Source organism: Asterias amurensis, chromosome 5 (genome assembly GCF_032118995.1).
Source record: "Asterias amurensis chromosome 5, ASM3211899v1".
Taxonomy (NCBI): domain Eukaryota; kingdom Metazoa; phylum Echinodermata; class Asteroidea; order Forcipulatida; family Asteriidae; genus Asterias; species Asterias amurensis.
Genome location: NC_092652.1, coordinates 27,711,616 through 27,736,687, shown reverse-complemented (window position 1 = coordinate 27,736,687; position 25,072 = coordinate 27,711,616). Strand labels below are relative to the sequence as shown.

The following is a 25,072-nucleotide window of genomic DNA, read 5'->3' as shown; positions in this document are numbered from 1 at the left end:
AAACTAATGTAACAACAGACATTACTGATTAATTAGGAACAATATGAGTAATTAAGACAATTAAAATAAAATAAAGACTATTGATGACCATCGCTAATTTGAAAGTACTCCGTCATTTTCGACGCAATGTGTGTATGCGTTGTTCATTCGTTGTCCATCCAGCCCCATACCAATGTTGTCCTAAAATGTTTTGTCGATTAATGTATTAATAAAATGCAAGTTAGGCCTAATCAGATTTTGTAATTAACAAAAATAAAAGTTCAATCTTGATTAGGAAATAATACGAAATCTCTGAATGTGTCATTTTGTGCATACTACCGCCGTTCATTTGAGTTCCCGTTCCAATAAGTCTAAAAAGCCAAACCCTTTTGTTTCATAGAAAGTCACTGTCGCGAGTGAACTGGGCGTGTTTATACAAATACAAGAGAGCCGCTCAGCTCTGATTGGCTAACGCCGCGAGTTTCTTTTCTTATGGTAATTTATTTAAATCGGGACATCCCATTTGACCTTGCAGGAGCAGTCATCACACGGCGGAGGGGATCGGGACTGCGTTTCAAAGTGTGACTTCCGTTGTGTTTACGTACGGTGTGTTTCTGTGCATCGGGGCTGTACACCTACTGCACGGTACGGACGGATGTACGAGACGACACACACGGGGCGAATATCACATACACACGGCAGACTGCAGTGTACTGCACGCTGGGGCGACCGGGAACATCGCAACGGGAATAACAACACTACAAAACCTTCGTTGAATTTCTCTAATGCCGACTCAAAACATAGGATTTTTTTAATGAACCTCTGACTGGATTATTGTGGACTCACAGAAGGACTACAAAGTAAGGTCCTGCACTGTTGGCACGAGTGCCAAAAGCTGGAAATATGGCCCAACATAAACTTGTGTGGACGCCTGGGTTTGGAATTCGTCGAGTACAGTGGACATGTCTAGTTTCGTTTGTATTAACTTTTCTCAATTCTGGAACTCTTGGGCAAGGTACGTATAGCAAGCTGTGTGCATAGTGACCTGTGTGTGTCTGTGTCTGGTCTGACTCTATTAGTATTCTAACTGAAGTTTGCACTAGTTAGCATGAACTTCATTCATTTATGTCATTTCCATGATTGTGGGCGAACTGTTCAACATTTTATTGTAGCGGTAGTACAAGCAGAATTCTGTAGAATTGTCTTGATGATCAAAATGTTAAAACCATTCAAATTACCGGCAATGTTGAGGTAGCAACGGAAAAGTTTCCGTATGGCGCCACCACTTTTTCATTCGAAATAAAATAATGTAGTATCTAATTTACCTGATTGATATATCCCTTTTTGTAAAAATGAGTGAAAAAGTGTTGGCGCCATACGGAAAGTTATCCTAATTTTATGTTGCTACGGCAAAATTTTGAAAAGGACCCCCCCCCCCACCCTTGCTCAGCAGTGGTCAAAATAGAAGCTCAGATCCTTGATCTCTGGCAACTGGTCAAATTGCACTAAACGTACACTCTTTGGCGTATTTTAGATATATAGGAACTTTGTCTTTTCTAAAAAGCTACGTTTATAATACAAGAACAACTGACTGTGGTTATTATTTCTACCTATGATTTTGAACAAGGACCTTTTTTAAAGATCTGTTTCATAAACAGTGGTCACTCTTCAGTGAATATCCTGAAGACAGGGAGGCCTTTATTCAAAGAAAACTCTGTTTATTGTTTGTTTAAGCCGTAAAGAAAGACCCAATACAGTCATAATGCAGCTCCTTCAAATATCTACTGTTGCCACTAATCCCCACACACAGAGAAAGAAGTCCTTGAAAGAAATTCAAGATCACAAATCACAAAAGGCTGGTGTTATTAACAACCCATTCTGTGTGGCCAGTTAAGGCTGGCCAGTGTATCTACCTGCTTAGGAATGTACAGTTCACTTCCTTGCTCTATGCTCAGAGCTGGGTGATTGTTGACTGTTAGTAGAATTAGTAGAATAGGAAACTAACAAATGTTTCCTAGGCCCCATCATATTGAGGGTAATTTAGTCAAACATTTTGAGTTCATGTAAATTTTAAGTCTATAGTGATACCGTATCGCTATCAGCTAAGCACAAAATAACAATCGTTTCAAGGGGATTGTTAAATATTCCTTTCTAGAGTCTTTTTTCCCCATATTTTAGTTACCAAACAATGGTGACAGTGCTAGTATGCACATTTTTTATTATATCAGTCATAATCTGTGTAGCCTAACTCTAACAAGATGTCTTTGTTTCATTTGTCATGATTAGTCAAGATGATCGATACGGGTCAGTAAAAAGATCTAACAGATTAAAAAGTTGATTTTTGGGGTTGAACAAAGAATTGACTAGAGTGGGATTCGAACCAACGACCTCCGGATTAACGTGCCGGCGCTCTACCAACTGAGCTATCTAGCCCTATATTGGCGGTGTCCCTATTTTGTCAATATCTTTGTTCGGGGGTGCCAGTCAGAAGCCTTACAACCGTTAACTGTGGTTTATATTGATAGATTAAAAAGTTATTAATCTTTTTTAATATTAAGATGTTTAAACTATGTAAAGCAACAATGCCCACATGCCTTTGATTAGAGTGTTGGTGCACAGAGGGCCTACAGCCATTGTTGAAACTATTTGTGTAACTGTTTTTCAGATACTGGACAGAACTGATTATAATTCATTCCATGTAATTGCAGAATAGAAGAGTTAAAATCAGTGCTAATTATATTGTTACATCATTTGGCAAGTTTTGCCCAGAAACCCCCAGACTGTACACGTGATTAAATGCACTCACAAAAACCTTGTATTAATAAGTCCCTCGGACAAGAAATGTGGAATCAATAATGACTGATGCAGTTCTGCTGTCACTGATGGTAGATGGGAAGGCTTAGCATTCTGCACATTTCTTCACATTAAATTCACATTAAGCTGTCTAGTATTGAGCAATCTGATGATTGGAATTTTCAACACTCCGGACCATCATGGCCATCGTGACCATTGATGGTATGAATTGCATAAGTCAAGTGCTGTTGCGCTGAGTGTTGGAATCACAATCAACTAAATTCATAATGTGTGGACTCTTTTATGTATTTCACCCTGGCTTCCCCCACACCACCAAGCTTCCCCACACCACCAATCGTGTGTGGTTTTTTAATCAAGACAATTTAAGACAACTATTTGCATTTTAAAAGCCTAGTAAGCCTAGAAAGTTTATCCTAAAGAATGATAAAAACATTGATCCCAGAAAACTGAAATAATTGGTGTGTGCTTACACTATGGTGTGTGTTGTCTTGGTAGGAGTTCTATGGTGGGAGATGTGGGGGTGTAATAGAACCTTCAAGGTTACCAACCATTGTGCTTTGTTGTATTGAACTCTCTCTAGTATCATGCATCATGCAGAGCCTTCTGTTACCAATTGTCAAACAGAAAGAGCAATTCAGGAAGTAATGTAGTACTTTGTCTGGGGATCATTCATGAGTCCAATACAAATCCTGTAGATTCTGTTCTGGTCGTCTCGTGCAATGGCGAGTTCTGTTTAGTAACCCACAGTATATTGGATGGAAGTAGGCTACACGTAGCGGGAACATCTGAACAGTGCCCTCATGTGGTGACTCAGACATGTACATGGAGGAAGAGTAGGCCTTTCTCCCTATAATTATGAGCTTTATAATTTTTATCTGGCCAGCTTGACTTTCTAGTCATTGTCTTAAATTGAACGATATGATGTTACCTGTTCAATTTCCCTTGTGGTTTATTATTCGGGGCAGTACTGTTTTTGTAATTAATACCTAGCTACTCTTCAATTCAGTACAGCATAATGACTATTGAGGAACTTTCAACTTTTCTCTTGGCTTGTTTAGTTTGCAACCATTGGAAACACTTTGCCTTGAAACTAGTAGATGGCGTTTACTAGCCCATAGCAGTTTTTTAATTGTAAGGGGCGTACTTGTAAGGCTTAAATGTCAATAAGGTTGAACTGTGACTCCTGTCTGTATTATTGACAAACAAAATGTGTGATTTATGTAGAGTGAGCATTCAGGTACACAAGCCTTTTTCAGTTTCAAGTATTCCAGAAAAATTGTGCACGCCACGTTGCAGACACACAATGTTACATTCCTGTAAACTGCTGTCTCGCATCAACATTTTTATCCAGGTTTTATGGCCATTCTCCAAAAATGAAAGCTCTTCCGAGATAGTTGACAGCCTGTACCTTTGTCGTTGACCCCCATTCCTACTGGGGAAGGTACCTATCAAGGCTTGATGAACAGTCTGAAAGAAGTAACCAACAATAACAAGAGACGCACCCAGCATGGCTAAGCTATTTGAGTGGGCAACAAAAGGATTGCCTGCGTGGGTTGGGTTTGAAACCAGAAGAACTAGAAAACTCATTATTCAACTGGAGGGGTAAGGTATGGCATGCACTCTAAGTTAATGGGAACATAAATAATACATGCACTGCCTGTCGGCTCTTGTCACCTCGCAAAATGACTGTGATTTGAACATAAAGTTCATAACATTTTGGTTTTACTTTTCTTTTTTTTGGAATTTGATGAGATCATAGTTTTCGGGGAACTTCAACAAAACCGTGTGATTGTAACGTGTCTTGAAAACTAGTTGACGTTTCTATTATGTGGTCACTTATGTCAATGCTTTCAATATCAACTATTTAGTAGGAATACGTGCCAGCCTGTTGAGGGTTTCACTTTTGGCTCACATTGTAGTTTGATGTTCATGCAATACAGGATTAAAGGTACCAAACTAACTAGGGGCACAAGGAAAGCATTAGCTTTGTGTCGAAACTGGTTCACAAATGCAGCAATAACAAATTTACTGGTCAAAAAGAAACTGTTTTACTATTTCTTTGTCATTCTGAGAAAGTTTATAAATAATAGATTTGGTCAAGTGTAAGCACATGTTGTTGACATAACGTGTCATATGGGGATTTCTACCTCCAAACTACCCCAAACTCACATCTGGACATGCTGTGAAAAGGCACAACATTGGTAAGACCATGAGTGGTATTCACAGATTTTACTTATGGGTTAAAAATAATATGACTTGGTCAAGGAAGTCTATTTTACATGGAAACTTTAAAATTATTATAGGCTCTCTTTTAAGTTGATCAAACAACTTTGAAAAATAATTATTCCAATTTCACACCGTGGTTTTTGTCCAGCCCACTTAGAGGATTATTAGAACCCCCCACAATGAGATCAATCATGTTGGAACAATACTCTGATCTAGTTTTAAACAATAATCACCTTAGTTATTACACTGCAGTATTTAATTGAGTACATTCATGAAGTGTACACCTTGAATACTCCACCTAGTTCAGACTACTTGGTACATACTTCAGCTTCAAACTCATTACAGCCATGTGCTGTTCAGACTTTATACCCAGCTGGTAGTGGCCTCCAAAAGAAGTCTTACGCAGTTGGAAAAACTTCCTTAAATCATACCGGGTTACTTATCTGCATGAGGTTTGTCAACCCAGTCGGAATTAAAGGAGGGAAATACATCTGGTTAGCACTGACTCACACACCTGTAATGTTTTTGTATGCTTTACAAAATTACAACATCAATTTATACATGTAGTTTAAGCACAGTGGGAGTGTCTACTATTAAAGTAACAATCTCTTTTGGTTTTGGTTGACTTGTTCTGTACCTGGAGCCTTGAAGGCTATTTGATGTTGTCAGACTCTTCACTTCTTTCAAGAACTTGAAAATATTTTAACTACCTCCAATCCTTTCTTTTTGATTCTGTTAAGACTGGAGGCTGAACCAAATTGATTGATAATGTTTTACTTTGGTTAAAGCATACCACCATAATGAGTGTTAACTGTTTTGGGTTCTGGGTGTTGGATTCTGTTGAGAGAGGAGTAATCTTTGTATAGTAAACCACTTATACATGTATGAGGAGACAGGATTAGACATTTTCTCTTACCCTAACGCCTATTCCCCCTCATCTATCAAATACCAAAGGAGAGCCTCTGAAAGACAACTTAAGTAAGTAAAGTCAAATCAGTTTTAAAATTAACAAGCAAAAAAATTAATAAAAAAATTATGAATCATTAATAATTATTGGTATTACAAAATGTCTAGCGCAATCTCCTTAAATTTAAGATAAAGAATGTGATTTTGGAAGTTCATCTTTAAGCAGCAACTGTGATCTGTCATCTGCAAATAACCCTCAATGTGTATACATTTGTTTATTTAAAATGTCTTTCATTGTGCAAGTAATTGGCAAGGTCTTCTTCTCTATTAATATGAAGACTGTCAGATCTTCCTGACCCTTTAAAAGCTAAGGAGCCAAGTTACCTAAAAACATAAGAGTCGGGATAAAATAAAGTATTGACCCTTTTGTTGCCGTAGCAACAGTGGCTTCTCTCCACCATGGTCTGCCAGTTTGAGGGTCAAAATAGAGTGTCATTGCATGATGCGAATCTAACAGTAAAAAATGGCACATTCTAGATTGATCATGGGTTATGACAATGTCACGTGAATTTGGTCAATAGGTTGGATAGACATACCTAAGTGTTCCGTCAGCATCTGTGAAATGATATTAATGAATGTTCAAAGACTTTAAAATGGATCTAGCTAAATAAAGACATTAATATTTATCGATATAAACCACAAGGGAACACGAACAAACTTGATGGATACATATTCCATATTTATGAAAATATAGGACTGTGCTAAAACTTCTTTTACTCACTGTCTGACTTGTACATTGGACATTTACATTCTTGGTGAACTTTGCCAACTTAACCTCCCTGTCCTTGCTCTATTTGAATGAAGTCTCAAACATACAAGTAACCGACTTTATTCACCGAAATTATAATCAATCTTTTTTTTGGACAATTTACAATTTATACTTGCACCTTGTACCTGAGCCTATCAGTGTTTGGTACCAGTGGTGCAGTCTATTTACATGGTAAGTATTGTACCCCCCACCAAGTACATTAATGTTCTTTGAATTGATGGTAGTTGATGTTTCGTTATACAAAGCACCATTAGTTTACAAAAGGTCAAACATAAGTCTAACCTTCAGAGGTAACTTGTTTTGTGGGCGACTGGGCGTATTGTTGCAGAGTGGGGCATACCAGGATGGCTTCAAATTGGAACTGAATAAAAGGATCTGCCGTCGATTTCACAAAACTCTTCCTAACCCTGCACTGTAACATGCAGACCTTAAGATTAATCCTAAGTTAAGATGAGTTACTCGTCCTAACTTGAGATAAGACGAGTCCTAACTCTTTGAAAAGTCGACCCCTGTAAACCATTAAATGGTCTACCGTTATGATCTGCTGTAAACCATTCATTCAGTTTCATTTACATGGCAGCCACCTGGAGTTCATGGTCTCTGTTGCCCTGGTCTCAGGCCTTGGTGCCCCTTGTACACTTGAAATTGAAGATTTTCCAATGGAAGCGCCCTTTGCGTAATGACAAATGGCCTTGCCCTATCACAGATGAATTCCAGGCCTGGTTAAGTGTGTGAAAGTGTTCAGAGAATGGCAATTATATCTTCTATAAAACAGTGATTTAGGCCTATTGATTTTTTTCCCTAGAAAACGTGCAATCTTAACAACCACAATATCAATAGTTTACTAAGGCTTCTTTTAATCAACTGCCATCCTGAAACAAACCACATTAGCATGCAGGGCTATGAGACCTCTCAGTGTTTGAGCATGGATTGAGGTACATATAGCATAAGGTTCTACATAACTGCACTAGTTTAGCAAGCAAGGCAGCAGGTTGTTCTAGTTGTAGTATTCACAGCCTGGTTAGTCCACTAATGCAGCAAGTTCACCCTCAGAATTTCAATTCCGTCAATTAGAGCTTTTTAATTTATGCTGCACTGCAGAGCTGTCACTTTAAGACACAGACAGAGCTTGGACAGAGTTGGTCCTTAGGGAAGAAGTGACAATAAACAGAGAACTTAAAATCAGTCTTGTATGTTTTCTTGTCTGTTTGGGCAATAGGCATGGAGGTTTGAAGCAGAGTAAAAAATGTCAGTTTAAAAATGAAGAAAGAAACAAAAACTTTTTAAAACTAAGACCATTTGGGCCATATAGTTCATTTTTATCACATAAACCTGTGAATAAAACGAATTAGTGAAATAAGTACTTGTATGTAGGCCTAAAAAACACAGTCTAAACCTAAATATAGGTTATTGTGTAAAACAAAAACAAAAAAAATGGGAATTATTACCAAAATAATTTCATTAATGAACTAGAGAGAGAGTCAAGTTTAATTTTAGAAACATCAAAAAGGACACATTACAGAAAGTTTTCCTTCAGAATTTATAGAAATTGATGATAATTCCATGTTTGTTGTGTTACTTCATTTATTCACACACTTCCCTTTATCCACTACAATGGTACATAAAGTTGACATTCCATTGACACACTTATCATAAAAACAATATTAAAACACTTGGGTGGAAATATTCATTTCAATTAGATCAGGTATTACATTTCACCAAATGGCAAATTTCGCTACGAGAGGGCAGAATGAATACGAGTAGATTTATTGATGTGTTCCAGTTGCAGCTTATCTAATAAAATGTTCCCCTTGGCTTTCAGGCAGTATTGCATGCTGTCGGAGTGGAATGTTTATATCGCTAACGGAGAAGGAAATATGAGCGTAGTTTTCCTGCAAGTTTCACCTCTACTGTGATTTAGATTCCTAGATAAAACGTGCTGTTTATGACCTGCTAAAGGGCATTGATGTTCAAAACGTATATGGAATGAGGAATAAGAAAGCATGTTTATTTCATGATTGTTCAATTATGTCAGTCCTTTTCTAAAGTTATAGTAGTAGAGGCATTTCCCTACAGGGCTTTGAAATGAGCTTGCACCCCTCCCCCCTCCCACACCATCCCCCAGGTTCGTCTGGCATATTTAATTAAATATTGGTAAACTTAGTATTCTATCTAATGCCAACTTTGTACAATACAATGAGTATTTAAATAAAAGTGTTGAATATTTCAGCCACGATTCCTTCATCGATGATACTTGAACCTGTATGGTTTAGCAAAATGAAATAAATTAAATGCTTAGTCTTCCCTTGCATTATTGATTGATTCTTAAGGAGTAAATTTCCCCTGTCCCTATTCTCAAATTGAAACAGTCACTGCCAATGGGTCAGGTCATTTATGACAGAGTAATATAAAAGAAACTAGGCATGGCACCAGATTGAGCAGGTCACTAGTGGCTTCAACTCAATATTGACCAGGCTGCATAAGGAGATCCCATGGGGTAGTCACAGTAATTTACAGCAAGAGTTTGAGGTGATGAATACCAACACAGCTCCTGACCTTACACTGTGCCATGCAGGAAACCTTGGTGCCCCTGGTCATTGCCTCGATGCCCCTGGTCATTGCCTTGGTGGCTGAGTGTCTTCAACTCAATATTGACCACCAGCACGAGGAGATCCCATGGGGTAGTCAGTAATTTACAGCAAGAGTCTGAGGTGATGAATACCAACACAGCTCCTGACCTGATACTGTGCCATGGAGAAAATGGAGGCCACTATGCCCCTGGTCATTGCCTTGGTGCCCCATGTATTTGCCTTGGTGTCCCTGGTCATTGCCCCAATGCCCCTTGTCATTACCTTGTGCCCCGAGAAATATGCTGACAATTAGAGATGGAAGTACCTGGCCTGCAATACACCCCCCCCCCACCATTAAAGGAAACATCAATTAAATGCTAATTAATTAAACCTCCCGCCTCTTATTAATGATTAATCAGTTTTACCGGCAACCTTTTTGAATCAATCAGAATCCAACAGCAATGGTGTCTTAGCACTCAAGTCAGATGAAATTGTCAGTCTAATTATAGATAAAGGACACTCAGTTGGTCTCATATGGCTCAATTAAAATTTAGCGAGAGCCCTCATGATGTTCGTCAGAGGGGCTCTTTGGAAACCTTGAAGCATTTACATGGTTCTCTTGAAATAATGCAGTAAAACAGAGAAACTGAAAACATATGTATAATCTTATGTTGAGTCTATTTCAAAAAGTGAGAGTCAATGCCTTTAAACCATTGCAGACCTCCTGTAAGGTATGTAACTTGAGAGTTTTTTACAATTGCTATTTTGTTACATATTTGTTTCTTATCTCACTGTTTTACTCAAAAAGCTATCCCCAAAGGGCCTCTTTTGTTTCTTTTTAAAAAACAACTTGGAATTAAAATGGAATTTTAATTCACCCCTCAACTACTACGTACGAGATAAATGACAGATTTGTTTTGCAGGGCTTTTCGTCCCGATTTCATCCAGAGGTATTTCAGCAAATCCTTGTGAAATAAAACACCATGTTTTCCGCTTGGCACAGGCTGTCTAATTTGCAGTACGGTGCTCCAATTTTAAAGTTAAATTCAGGACAGAGTCTACGCTCAACGGCTGTTACAAGAAGCTGTCCTGAGGCTGGAGCGCATCCAATGACTAGAAGTTCAGTGTAAGGCTGTGTAGTGTCTTCCCTCGAAAACACTCCAAACCCGTGCATCGATTTCAAAGTCTTTGCATGGCTGGAAGTTAGGAAGATTGATTATATAGCTTTAATTAAACCACGCACCGTTCCCACGTTTAATATTGCATTGCCTCCTTTGGCGGCCATCGATTCAGGGTTAGATTTGTGCCAAAGCACTGTCGGAGATAAGATGAAAAACTCCTCTCTTTAGCAGCCAGCACAAAGCAGCCAGATTGAGTGAAGTATCATTTAGGATACAATGATGTCTTGTTAGTTCCCATTCTTTTTTTACAATTTGATCACGACTGTCCTGGAGGTTTTATGTTTCAAAAGGATCAAGATGTTAAGTGCTGTTTGAGTGAATATCTTAGGTTTGGATCAATATTTGGATGGAACAATTCTCAGTGATGGAACTATTTTACTGATATTTGATGATGAACTAGTGAGTTTGGGCCGATTGTCACACAAGTCTGATCACCAGGTACTCTTAAAAAGCTTGGTTGTATTCAGGAATGCAGACCGGAATAGATTGTATGCTATCTATATGCTTGCCACAGGCACAATAAGCACTCTGGTTAGGATGAGATTCACCCTCTACCTACTGTGCTAATGTTCCTCATGGTTCCCTGCTCAACACTTTGCCCTAATAACTCAAATCTTGCTGGCCAAGCAAGGCTTCATTTTACACCTATACAGCAATCAATAGTCTTGCTACATAAAGAATGGGTCAATGGACCCAATCTTCAGGTCTTTCAGGAACAGTTCCAGAATTCGTGCAAATCATTGCTGATGTGGATTGGTAGTAAATGAAATGAAATACTCTTCATATTTATCAAGACATTCCTACACATGGGGCCTTCATGTATTAGCCTACATGTACAAACAGAGTACATGTCTATAACCATAAAGCAGTTTCCGTGCATTATGGTCTAATGGTCCAACTGACTGTACAACAATACAGTTATTGGAAGTCATGTTTGTCTACTTGCGCTAGGTTACAGCAATCTCTCAAAATATAATATGATCATAACTATAGGTGTTGAGGAAGAGGTCAGAAATGTTATTTTGTTAAGTGTTTCCAGTAATAAATGCTTGTAATGTGGGTACCTTCATTTATTTCATTCATTACTCACACCACGGAGCTATTACTCCCGTAAATTTAAGAAAGTTGTTTTATTGGCACATCTTCTGAATTATTGGACAGTTATTGAGCATATATACATGCATTCATCTTTCATTTTGGGAAGGGCACTTCTGTTGGAAAGTTCTATAGTCTGTGGGGATGTGTGTACATTTGAAGGGGTGCACACCAAGGTATAAGAAACACCAGAGGAACAGCGATTCTGGCCTCCATGTAATTCCAAACCTGTATGTACTACACGAGATGTTACTGAACATTTAGAAAGTTGCAGTTATGTGTGGAGAGCCACCCAGCAGCCAATCAGCATGACAGTGTTCTCACACTACATTTGTACTTCCTGACATGTGTACATTTTATCACATGCTATGTCAGAGCAGCAGGTTTAATATTGCTGAAATATAGTAGCAATTAAAACCAGGTGCCGCTGTGGCTTACACCATCGTGTATTGCATTTCTGCCAATCCTAGCAGACTACCACCTAATCAACCATGTTAGTTATTCCCTCTCACTCCTTGCGGACATTTATTGTCCTTGGTAAATTTTGAATGAACACTGTCAAGTATTTTTTATCTAAGATGACTTTGGCAGGTGACTGGATAGTCATCTGCTATGGTGGCAAGATGGAAAGGTATGGAACAGTCCATTTATCATCTATTGTTAATTTTGTAATGAAGATGTCCAGAAGCAAACCATGTTATAGGCCTCCATGGTCAGTTTTCCTAAGTCAACATAGCGAGTCAAGCCATACTACCGAGTAGTAAAACATCTTGAACCTTGAGTCTTTTGTAAATTGTTTCATATCCTGGGGCTATGTAGTTACATACTTGTAGTTCAAGGAGAGTATTGGTAGATTCTCTATTGTGACGTATTAATTTGTTTTGAAGCCTTTGTGGTTACTCAAATTTAAAGTTCATGCTTTAATACGTCATATAGGGCTACACATGTACATTTACCAAAAAGGCAAGTACCCAATTTACAAAACTGTTCCTTAACAATAGATTCAGGGTTACAGGGTGTGCCAACCCTTGCTTTTAAATGCTCCTTTACTATTGTATTTGTCTCTGAAAAATTGGTAGCTTGGCTTGGTGGAAGTGCGAGTGGGAGTATGAGGGGGCGGGGGGGGGGGGGGAGTTGAGGATTTACCCTCTTGATTAAAGATCCTTCTATTGACTGAAGTGAATTCACTGGACATCATCATCGATGGTAAATCTTGACCATGCCAGTTTGTTGGGTGTCAGATTCACTGTGTGTTACTAAGCAGTGGACATTGTGGGTGACTGCTGCCATGTGTTGAGACTATAAGCGCAGCATATTTTTGCATGCAATTTCACTCCCCAAATGGCCGACCAAGAGCAGACCGCCGGGTGTGACATCAATGCAGGGGGGCTTAGTATGCGTAACATCCCCAGTCACCATGCAAAGCTGTAAATTGTACTGTAAGCCACAAAAAAAGAATAAGGTTTAACACATGTTAAATAACAACCAAATACCTATTAAATGTCTCATTTTATGATCTATTCGTAGATAAAATTACAGCAATATCTAGATCACCGATGAAATTTTTAAGTAAACACTGAAACATTATGTTGTGTTTATGAAGTTTCATCACAAAGTTCAGCAGTGTGAACAGGAAAATCCCTTTTATGTGGACTAATCTGTCTTAAAGTGAAATAGATATGATCCATGCTTCTAACAACCCCTGTCCAAAGCTGAGTAGGGGGCCTTTGTTCATTATCATCACCACTTCTTAGCAACCACCCCGTGGCCATAGTGATCTTAATCCAAATTTAATTTTTATCATCACCTCACCCAATATGAATTATTCAACCCCCTTCTCCATAAATTCCTGCCATTAGCCTCTGCCGACTGTGGAAGAGTGCATACACACTGGTTCCTGATCATCACCGAGACCATAGGGGCAAAATAACAAACAGCTGAAGTTAAGGGCATAGCCATTGATGATGAGTCAACTGGCTTTGGTCGGTTTAAGATTAATATCTTGCCCCAGGGTACATGAACGGTGCGGTAGGGTTAAATCGTGTACATCATGTTTGTTGCCCCTGCCTCTGTGTGTCCTGTCTTTGATGTGGAGATATCCACAGAGTTCATCAGAAGATAGTATCCCATTAGAAAGTGCATTTGTTTCCCTGTACTTTTGTCAATATTGTACATGTAAAGCATGTTTATGATTGACCCTTCTCTCTGCTGCCGGTAATGTGGCACATCATCTTAAGAGGCCCTATGTATAATTTTAGCGTTTGAAAGCCAACTATTTATAAGCAAGTGCGCTTTAAGTGGGAAGGCTTTACTTGAATAATAATGAATTCCGTCCACTATACAAGTAGGACACCAGTGCGTTGTCACACCACATCTAAATAGTGTTTATGGTATTAGGCCTACTGTACAGTTTACACAGATTATAGCCTGCTTTCTGCAGTCATGGTGAAATTAATATCTTATTCAGTTGTTGAAAAGCAAAAAATTAGAAAGCATTTTCTTTACTCTTAGTAAAACATTATTGTAGCACTTAACATTATGTACAATTATAAAGTTCTTTGGCAGACCTAAGTGTGCAGCACTTCAAAGGAATGTGTTCATACATTGCTTTGGCATACCCTGTGTATAGCATGTAGACTTAAAAACATTTATATTTTGTGTTTATCATTTGAGGATTTGTATCAAAACATACCAGATCTAGGTGCTGAAGGAATTTCCCATTGGCGATGATTACTCTGATTCTAAGCTAGACACAAAGACCAGTCAATGTTGATCCCTTATTTCTTTGTATAGAGGTATTCAACCGAAGGCAAACATGTGTGTGTGAAATACAACCACAATGAAGGAACATTATATACCCACATCTTATTGCCAAATAATATTCAGTAGTCATTGTGCCTTTTACAACAAGTGAACACTGGTGTCAAGTTACCAAGCACATTGAGTTTTCCCTCACAATGAAAACGGAAACGCTTCCCCCAGTTTCTGGACAGAGAGATCGTGGCCGAGAGTCTGTTTTAGAATGCTAATTGTCTCTCTCCAGTGGTCAATGCAGTAAATAATGCCCTGGTATGAGTTTCAGTTCTAATGGACTCAAGTACCTGGTCAAAACTGTTGACCTGGTCAGTGGAGAATTAAAGTAAAAGCACAAGAGAAGCAAGGATTTGTATGTTTGTTATTTGCTCTGTACAAAATTCTGCCTAAAATATTTCCAAGACAGTTTTATGATAATCACGAGGGTGGGCATTTATGCATCCATTGCCTTTTGTATCAGTGTGTCTTGTATCAAATCACAGATAAATGTTTTCTACAAGAACCATACTTATCTTTACCAAAGAAGATCATTTTATCATCAAAAAAATCAATTGACTATGCCTATGTGCTTCAAAAACTGAACCAACAACATGTTCTTGTATTCTTTACTTAGAAATCCAAATTCAAGATAAAATATAGTAACATTTCCCTTCGTTTTGAATATTAATGGTTTTTGATAGGTGTAGGAAACAAATTTTAGCCAATTCCAAAGGTTGTTCAGTTGATAAACCCTTTTCAAGTACTTGAATGATGGGGTTTGATTTGTAATGTTTGCCTATGCATACTGTAGGACCACAGAAGCTGTGCATACTACAGATATATTCACCTAGATTGTTTGTACACATACCTATATATGCAATGTAAACCAAACCTAAAGCTAGAGATCAATGTGTGTACAAAATGTGGTAGTATAGTAAGCATGTGCTGCTCCATCAACTTTAATCACGGTGAAATATTACAATGAAGGCAAACCAGACACTGTTTTTGTGTTTGTGCATGCTAGCATCACATCAGATGTAATACTTGATGGTGAATGCCAAGTGCATGGAAGCATTAACTACAAACAAATTGTAAGGTATAGGTTTCTAATCCAATTTCTTTTTGCTGAATAGTAATGCTATGGCTTACATTTATGATTGCTTTATGACAAACCAAACATTGTCCAACACCTGTACATTGTATATGTGCAATGTACAATGTACAACCAGCCCCTCTTTCAGTGAACTTTTCACATTGTCAATTTCAATGTCATGGAAGTTTGAGTTATGTTTTGGGAAACCCGTTTACCAAAGATATCAAGTGGCTAAGGCTACATCTTGAAGTGATGTTCACATCGTACCTGGGTCTTAATATAATTACTAAGATAAGATTGTTTTACTGATGAGTTTGGCAATGTTCTAAGGATCACCCTGAGCAGTTGCTGTTGAAATGTACGTCATATACATTATTATGTGATGCTATCAGTCACTTATGTTGCAGTACTTAAGAGCTGGATGCAATCGCAAGATCAGGCCTCAAAGTTTACACTGGACTGTACCCAGAAGGCCAGTCATTTTAGCTTTGGGTCAGAGAAACAAAGACAGAGAAATCTGATGGTCTTTTATCTATTGAATACTAACACCTTACTGTGAATTTTCCTATTTTTTTTTAACAAGTTGATGTTCAAATATTGACTTTTAGTCTGATTGGTAGTGATTAATATCTGTCAATTGTGTTAAGTATCCAAGAACCATCCACTCCATAAAACATACAAGATAAATCTTAGCTTGGTGATTGTAAAACAAAACCAGCAGTTCATATTGAACTTTCCTGGTAATTTTTGTATCATTTTGTAATACTGGTCATTTGTGTTGAATGACTGGGCAGGCAAAGGTTTAGGCTGAAAGCCCTCAGTCCCCCTCCACCAATTTGAGCCCTGAGGATAGGAACACTCTACTCTCTTAATGTAAACGAGTGAATAACACCACTCTTTACTTTTCGAGCTGTCCTTTATATGGCTCTTCTAAAAGTAGGGTGCTTATTTCACTCTTTTAGAGCGGTTTCACTCCAGGACAGAGTAAAAAATCACTCAAAAAGATGCAAACCTCAATCTAAAAGAGTGGAAGACCACCCGAAAAAGAGTTGTTCTTCATATGGCTCTTCAAAGAGTGCTTTTTCACTCTTACATTAAGAGAGTACTTTGATTGAGTACATGTATATTTCCTTATAGATCTGCCAAACAGTCTGCATTTAGTTTTAATTCAGAAACATTCTAAATTATCCTTCACTGCTGACAAAAGTCAATCCAAACTATTGAATGCAACTTGATACAAGACCCAACCTTGAGGCATATTTGGATATGTATTTTAGTTTGATATGTTTGATGGCCATGGGGACTGGCAGCCATAACCAAAAGACGCCTGGGTTCTGTGGAAACATTGCTGCCATCCACCATAAAAGAGGGGGCTACAACTGCATGGGTTTGTATTGTTGCAAAGTTAATGGGGTGTGCCATATTTTACCATTGAAGGTCACTTATTATTTTTGGTTTTCTAAAGGCCCTCCCAATATGTGAAGTGAATTGGAGCTGATTTGAGAAGACATGGCGATGTTGATCAGGATTCAGTTGATGTTGGGTCTTTCATGCTAAGCAAACACTTCACTGAATCACTAGATTCATACATCTGATAAGTTGCAATTGACATGAACATTAAATACCACAGCAATTTGAATGATAAACAGATTATGATTATTATTCTGGTTTAATTAAAACACTGATTTTTTAGCTGGAAGTTACATTGCAGAGTGCCACTGATTCTAAGCTTATACTGTTTTGAAAACTTAGGAAAAGGCCCCAACTGTCAAATTTGTTGTTTCTCACAAATCTCTATACATACATTCTACTTTTACATGTATCTCATGACTTGAATGTGTTTTGTTGATTAGAAATGTCATCCAACTGACACAAGTCTTCCTGTATATGATGAATTACTGAAAGTCCCAAGAAGCTTCTTCAACTAAAATATCCAAAACCATAAAGCCGTAAAAATATCTTTAACATAAAGTGCCTGCAGCACACACTAATTAAATTGGATGCTTTTCTGCTCATGTGGTTGGTTACCATGACAGCCAAAGTGCTGAAGACCTAGAAGCTCTTGTATCGCGGCTTTCGTCACCTGACCGCCTCGTATTAATCTGGAATCCCAAGACGAGGAAAGCGGCTTCCGGCGGCAGAAAGCAATCCTGGAATCCTGGAGTCCGGGAATCTACAGGCTTCATTCCTTATATTAATCTAGGAAAGGATCAAGCATGGATTCCCTTGATTACAAATCTGCATAGAGTGTGTACGTCAACTGATATTAGTGACTGATAGAGACGCTGTTTGTTCAACTGGATGTTTTCGATGAAGCAAAATACACAAACAAAGATATGCCTACAATACTGATAGGACTAGCAATGTTGATTATAACATAGAGCTATAAACAGTACTGGACATTTACACCCTACAGTTTTGTGTGTATTACCAGGAAGTTGTTAAAGTATGTTTTTATTTTTTTTTATTCATGTTTTCATAGCTAAATGTATTCACTGATTGACTTGTTATCTAGTCATTCATGTACACAGACTATTCTTTACCTTTCCTTTAAAACAAGGTCGTTATTTTCTAATGGTATATATAAACCTACCACAAACAAAATAGAATCAAAAAATAATTTTGATGGTATAATTTAATACTATCAGAAAAGAAGGGGGATTTAAAATGCTAAAAGTAAAAATGGAAAGTTTATTTCATAAATGCTTTGCTTTTCCAAAGCCATCCAACTCTCCATCTCACACAACATCAAAGGCTGTACAACTGTTTAGGCTAGTGATGAAAAGGGCCACCAAGTAAAGGTAGAGTGGCGAGTGACATATTACAGGGACCTGAGTAAACAGGGTATGGTCTTAAAATCAGGAATGCAATAAGAGCTGTGAATGATCCTGATGGATGTAGACCTCCTAGAACCATCAAAAATAACATTCACCCAGTTTAGGATCAGGAAATTCCTTTCTTGTCACAGTTTTTAAGTTTATGTGACTGTGTTTTTAACTCTGTTGGGGGAGGGGGGTGTGATAAGTGTCAGTCTGCTGTTCCGTGCCCTGGTTATCCTAAGAATGTAGAAGTTCTGTTCAGTGTTCAGGAAATCTACTCTTTTTTTTTGCAATCTTCTGACTTCTGGATTTGATTTTGAAGGTTTGAATGTCGGTTGATGACTGATGACAAATAATTTGTGAAGACAAAGGGTGTGAAAGTTTGTGTTGAATATTTGGAACCATTTATTTGTACCACATTGTATGTACATTTCTGAAGAACCCCACCTACTTCACTCAAAAGCCATTAGGGGGGGGCTTACTAAAAATCACCTGAGCATAGTGCTCTATTTGTTCAGGTTGGCCGGGAAAATCCCGCTTATAAATAGCAGAAATGCATTCTCACTTGCTCATGTTGCGAGATGCAGATTGATCTGTTCAGTAATGTTACCTGCTTGCAAAGTTTGAAAACCACTGGTCTTAACTAATACACAATGTACAGTACTGAACCGAGCTCTAAATATACTTGTTACCAAACCTTAGCCCAAATCTGTTTGCAGGAAAATGGTACTGATCAAATTATTCCTCTATAGCGAAATGTAGTTAACAGTAGCATTTTTGCTGGTTATTTGTCTATGCTGAGCAATATTTTTCTGTCCTAGGCATGTTTTGCCAAAACTAGGCCCTGTTGGTTAATAATTACAGTGAATAATCTAGGATAGGTTCAAGCATGGTTCATGAAGCACCAGAACAATAAAGAGACAAAGTCAGTGGGTTAAAATGATGAGAACTGAAATGATGCTTTGATTGACCTAATAATAACACTCTGGTAACCCTGAATTGGCTTTAAATAAATACTGGCTATTTTCACTCCAGTCAGAGAGTCATCATCAGCAGAGTCTCTGTTGACTTCCATTCATTTATATCCTGCAAGGAATGTAGGTTCAACAAATATTCTCACAAATGTTTTTACACACAGTGGACAACTATTACTGTAATATGTAACCTGGGTGCTTCTTATTTTTTAAGAGAATCTGTTTGTATTTTGTGAGTTAGGTTTTCAATGTAAAGGGTCTACTGTATTGTAATTTAGTCAGCAGACTGCAGGTTGTTGAGTAAACCATTAAATGGATTGGTTTGAGATATTTTATGAACGACAGTTAGGAGTGTAGATCTATCAGGGTGGAGAATTGTAAAAGAAAAACTGGGGGTGTGAGTATGAGGCAATGTGTAATTTGTTGAGTAACATGAATCTGATTTGCATTTAAGGGCTGCAAGGGGCCATTACAGTGAGAGGCAAATATTGAGTCACTTTGCGAAGTAAACATCGTGATCTAGTTTAATCCACGTTCCTGGGTCCAATCTTCCCCAAGCTCCTATGAGACATGGTGTATTTGCCTCTCTACTCCTCAGATCTGCAAACACTCTACTACATGTAAACTAGGACTGCATGTATCTTGTAGATATTGCAATAACAACTGTGACACTTGTAGACAGGTAGCTGTCAGCATGTCTACCCTGTCAGGGGTTTTATTAGAGGTCTACTGTAGTTGAGTATTTAAAACACTGTGGGATTCCAGCTTAAGTATTACACAGGTTGTTTTTACAATTGTTCTACTGTGTCTTAGAAACGAATATCCATTCCAAAAGAAAAACATCCAAAACCTACAAAAATAATGGAGAATGGTTGCTATTTTTTACTCAAAATTGTCATTTGTAGATTTGAAAACCAGCATCTGCAACATCTATTTTATGAAACCTTGACAAAGCAATACAAACTAATGTTCCCTTTATTTGTCAACTAAGCTTTTGGTCACAAATTTTAAAAACGAAATAGAATTAATCTTAATTTGTTTAAAATTTCACACATTTGACTGTTATAATAGAGTTGCATTCATTCTTTATGTTATCTTATATTCTGAGTTCACACTTAACACCAAGTGTTGACTTTGCCTAACAAAGAGAACACTTTGTCCTGAAAAATTGCCAAGTTGTAGGACTTGTTAAAATCAGCACAAGGGAAAACCCTGAGCGCCTTGAGCATCGTAAGAGGACAAACACCTTGCGTTCATCACACATAGTAGCCAGAAGCTCCTTTCACAAGGAAAGCTTTGAATTCAAGATGAATCACGAACTGAGTATACGTCGATAGTAAAGTGATTAGAAGCATTTAGAAACCCTGGACCCACTACCTATTTGCAGAATTCATGTAAGAAGACTAAACTTGCAACGTGAGTGTTCGCTCATAACACGCCGTGCGTTTAAGCTATATGCACAGGGTTTATTTTACATTCTCAAATTGTGGGTAGCAGGTTGAATCAATTCTAATAACTTTAGTTGCGTTCGATAGGATGGTGGAAAAACTCTAAATGCTAAACTACATGTAAATTGGAAAGTGGAGATTCTAATGTCCCTTGGGTACATTAAAGGGTTGGTCGGGTCACTTGGCTGGTTCGTGTATTTTGATAAATTTTGTTTTCCTCGTTCGAAGGGGAAACTAATTAAAATCAAGTTATTTGTTTTATACTTCAAGTTTTAATTGGGAATGTCCAATTACCAGGCCTGGACTTGGCTTTATTTGGGACTGCAAGAAGGGGCTTTTGACGTGAATTTCCTTGCATCACAATTTCAAGTTTATCTTTTTTGACTGCAGTTTGTGTTGTTTCGTAGTTCACCTACCCTTCTGCAAATTCCAAAACACTGTGAATTGCACAGAGGTCATGGTCTCAACTCTGTTTTAAGATTTTGAAACAAAAGTGCGCTGTGCAAAATGAAAATGAAGAGATTCAAGTCCTGAAATATCTGATTGTAAAGTATTTGTAGCCACTGGGTGGTATGTGGAAATCAGTTTGAAGGTTTGCAGTGCGACATTTTCCATATACTCGCAATAAAATCGTTGAAGGAGCAATTTGATGTTAAAACAATCCTTGGAGTGCTTGGTTCTTACATGTACATGGATTCAAGTCGACAAGAATTGAGCTTTAACTTTGTATTCAAAAAATTAAGGAAAGCAGAAAAATATTCAAAGAGAATTTTCATAATAATTTAGGGGCCTATCATTTTAGGATCTTGAATTTATTCTTGCTGAACATTTCTGTAAGGACAGTTCATTCAAATCACATGGATACTTAAACAAGTGTGCTGTAAGTGTGCTCACAGTGACACATAAATTAAAATATATTGGTCTTGATGTTAATGACCCACTAACTTGAGAAATCTCCTTGCATGAATAGCGCGCCATTAATCACTTCCTCTGTCCATACCACTCACCATTCATAAAAACTAGTATTATTTTAGTATCCTTATATAATCCACACTATTCCCAAACACACCATTAGGGAAACATTACCATCAAATATGCCCCAATCTACATTAAACAACAAAAGGTAGTCTAAGATTTCTGGCGCTTCTGTTCTCAGGACCGAAACCCAACTCCTGTCCAATTGCGGACCCTTTATCATTGATTTTCTTCCCTCCTGCCAAGGCAGGTGGATAGGACAGGAATTTTCACAAGTTGATACGATCGTTGGGCTGGCACCTTAGGGTAGTAATCCAACCCACAACCAACAAGAAGAGGGGACATGGCCAGGGATAAATTCACCCACCCCACATATCCTCCTCTTTCTTCACAAAAAAAAAAATGCAACAAGATCCTTGCTCAGGTGGCGGAGTCTGCCGTCCCTGTTTATTCTGTTCCTGTAGGGATGCCAATTAATATATCATTAAGATTCCAGCGCAGGCAAAGACCAATATAGAGATATTCATATTTTACGCTTGAGTTGTGAAAAATAATGAGTGGGGGAAATAAGAACATGTGAGCATCTAGCTTCGGCCATAAGGCATTTTATTGGTGAAAAGTCAACCCTATATTTGCTTGAAGGGGGAAGTTGTAAATGATATGTATTTCAGACTGGAAGTCTACCTTATTAAGCACACTGGGGGGTTCGAGTAGGCTTAGTGCTATAGTAGTTTAGATGTAGCACTACTTGATATATCTGAACTTGAACATGAACTAAAGACTTGATTCAAACATGAAGTTATAGTTAAGATTCCCTGTTCATGATGGCACGTACACACTATGTACATGTGTCTAAGGTTGTCCACATCTTGGTGGATTCATCCCACTTAAGAACCGAAACTAAACATTTCTTCATACTCTACTTGACCATGAATGGTTTTACCAGACATACATACTAACAACATTAAGAATTCCCTGTCGTCCTCATATACATTATACCAATCCTATCAAGTAGCATTCTATGTATTGCAACATCTGATGATGATAATGTTGGAAGACTTATTACATATTTTGATTATTGGTATGTGGTTTACAATTACAAGTAAGTTTATTATTTTGTTGAATTCCATTGAGAAATGAAATAATATTTATTAATATTGAATCCAGAACAAAGAGGCTTGTTTCTTTATTGTTTGTCAGTGAGGTCACGTACAGCTTGACCTCTGTTGACCTAAGTTTCAAGAATATAGTGTCCTCCACCCTTGTTGCCCTCCTAGAGAACTTGAAAAGCACCTGAGGCAGAAATAATAATACAAGGATGTGTGACCAATGTGTGGAGGTATTGCTTTACATAGACATAAAGTAACCTTGGTCTGTACATGTAGGCCTTCATCATGAAGTTTGATGTATTAAGAACAACATCGTCAACAATGTAGCCAAATATCTAACCAAAGTATTTCAACATTTATAAACATAAATTTGATATTTTCATTGCTTGAAGTTTATGGAAGTGTAATATTTGAGTTGTTCATTATCAAGGTTTTCTCTGCCCATGAAGCGGAATTCCTTCAAAGGAGTTGAAAAACTTGATGTAAATCACAGCATATACATCTGCCTTTGAGTTTACATTATCTGGCTTTATAGAGGGATTTGAATTATGAGGCAAATCTGCTGCAAAGGGAAGACCACAATGACCAAAACAGACCAGTCTGTCAGTCGTTCTTAAAATCAATTGATATTTTACCCAATGTAAGTCTTATAACTTAGCAGTAAATGATGGGTAGAACAGTCCTTGGGAAATGTTGTCATGAATGATGAATAATGCAGATTAATCTAATGGATGCACCATGGTATCCAGATTGGATTAATACTAATGGATTATCCTGATACCTTAAGACCTTGATGTATGAATGTATAGGATGTTGCAGTGCTAATGAAATGATAACAAATGAACATGCGTGTCCTTATATGTACATCATGAAGGGGTAAATGTAGACAGTACTAATGTGCCATGTTAGGCTGGTGGCTACTTCTACATGTAGCTGATCCCCCCTACAATATGCATTGTTAGGCTGCTGGCTGCTGCTGGCTGCCCTGTGTCAAATGTTTGGGGAAATTTTGACATAAAGCAGGATCACAGACTTTCAATAAATAACAGTTAAAGCAACCATGCAGGAGTGCAGTATTTCAGCCAATCAGGTGACTTCTCCCTGGTATTTGTTAATGGTTTGCCATTTGAAATTTACATAATGTAGTATGACTTCATACGTTGAGTTTTGCTTGGTACTGTCCTCATTTTTAGTTTGGCAAACTGCAGTTCCATTCCCTTCCATTCTAAGTAAAATCATTTGAATTGTAGTTTGATTTGGAATTACTTTAAACAGCTTGTATTAAAACATTTTAAGGCACAATCCACCCAAACATTAAAACATTTTAAGGCACAATCCACCCAAATAAATTTTCTGAATATTAAATTTAAAATGCATAGAAGGCTACAGCATGCATAGTGTGTGTGTTGATGGAGGTAAAAATGCAATAATGCTGACAACTTTCCCCATAACATTGTCCACAATTTACAGCCAGTTTCTAACTCAATAAGTATCCATTAAAGATTTGACACCATACGGACAGCATTTGAGGTCAAATTGGTTAAGATAATAAAAAATGTAATGAGTTTACTGACAGCCTTGTGCCTCGGCCAGAGATTCAGATATTGGAGAAGTGCGGTAGATGTGAAGATTGAGCCCTCAGGCAAAAAGCTAAAATGGAGACTTTTTATTTCCCTCCCGTTCTCCCTTTCTTGGGAGTGCTGTGACATGCTCCTTCTGATTAAACAGTGTGCTATGAAAACAAATATTAAGGAGAGGGGATCCATTTTGAGTTGATATCTGCATTGATAAGTACTGTATTTATTCAAAGAGCTCGAGTGTCTTGATTTATTTGGTTTCATTGTAATCTATTGTAAATACTCAAGATTCTATTTATTTTAAAGAATCTACGTGATCTGAGAAAAGTTGACATCTTTTTAAAGATTTGGATGGTTGAAAGATTGAGAAGAAAGATTTTTGTTTATTGTTTTCATTTATCAAAATTCTTGCTTGACTGACAGTTAAAATGGCCTACGTGTACATGTAGCTTCAAATTGTTTTGTTTCCGGTAAATTCTATGTCAGTAGGTTTAGAAAACAAAAAATACAAATTTGAAATATTTGTTACGTACACTTTGTTTACAAAAAAAAAGTGAATAATAAATAGAGCAAGAATTTTTCATTTTTATGCAATCATTATTTAATAAAATATTTAAGTTCAGTCTTGCATTACGTATGTGTTTAAAGTAGAGTTCAAGCATTTAGTCAGGAAACTTAATTAGT

The 25,072-nt window shown here is 37.6% G+C and overlaps 1 protein-coding gene across 14 annotated transcripts in view; it reads left to right on the top strand.

Annotated features, from left to right (window-relative positions):
• Positions 1-553: 553 nt before the first annotated feature.
• The window catches only part of LOC139937838 (uncharacterized), a 93,873-nt gene continuing 69,354 nt past the window's right edge, over positions 554-25,072 (top strand). For all 14 annotated transcript variants that reach the window (XM_071933167.1, XM_071933173.1, XM_071933164.1 and 11 more), the window contains exon 1: positions 554-994. In XM_071933167.1, coding sequence (XP_071789268.1) covers positions 883-994 — 112 coding nt within the window. In that variant the 5' untranslated portion in view covers positions 554-882. The remainder of the gene's footprint in view (positions 995-25,072) is intronic.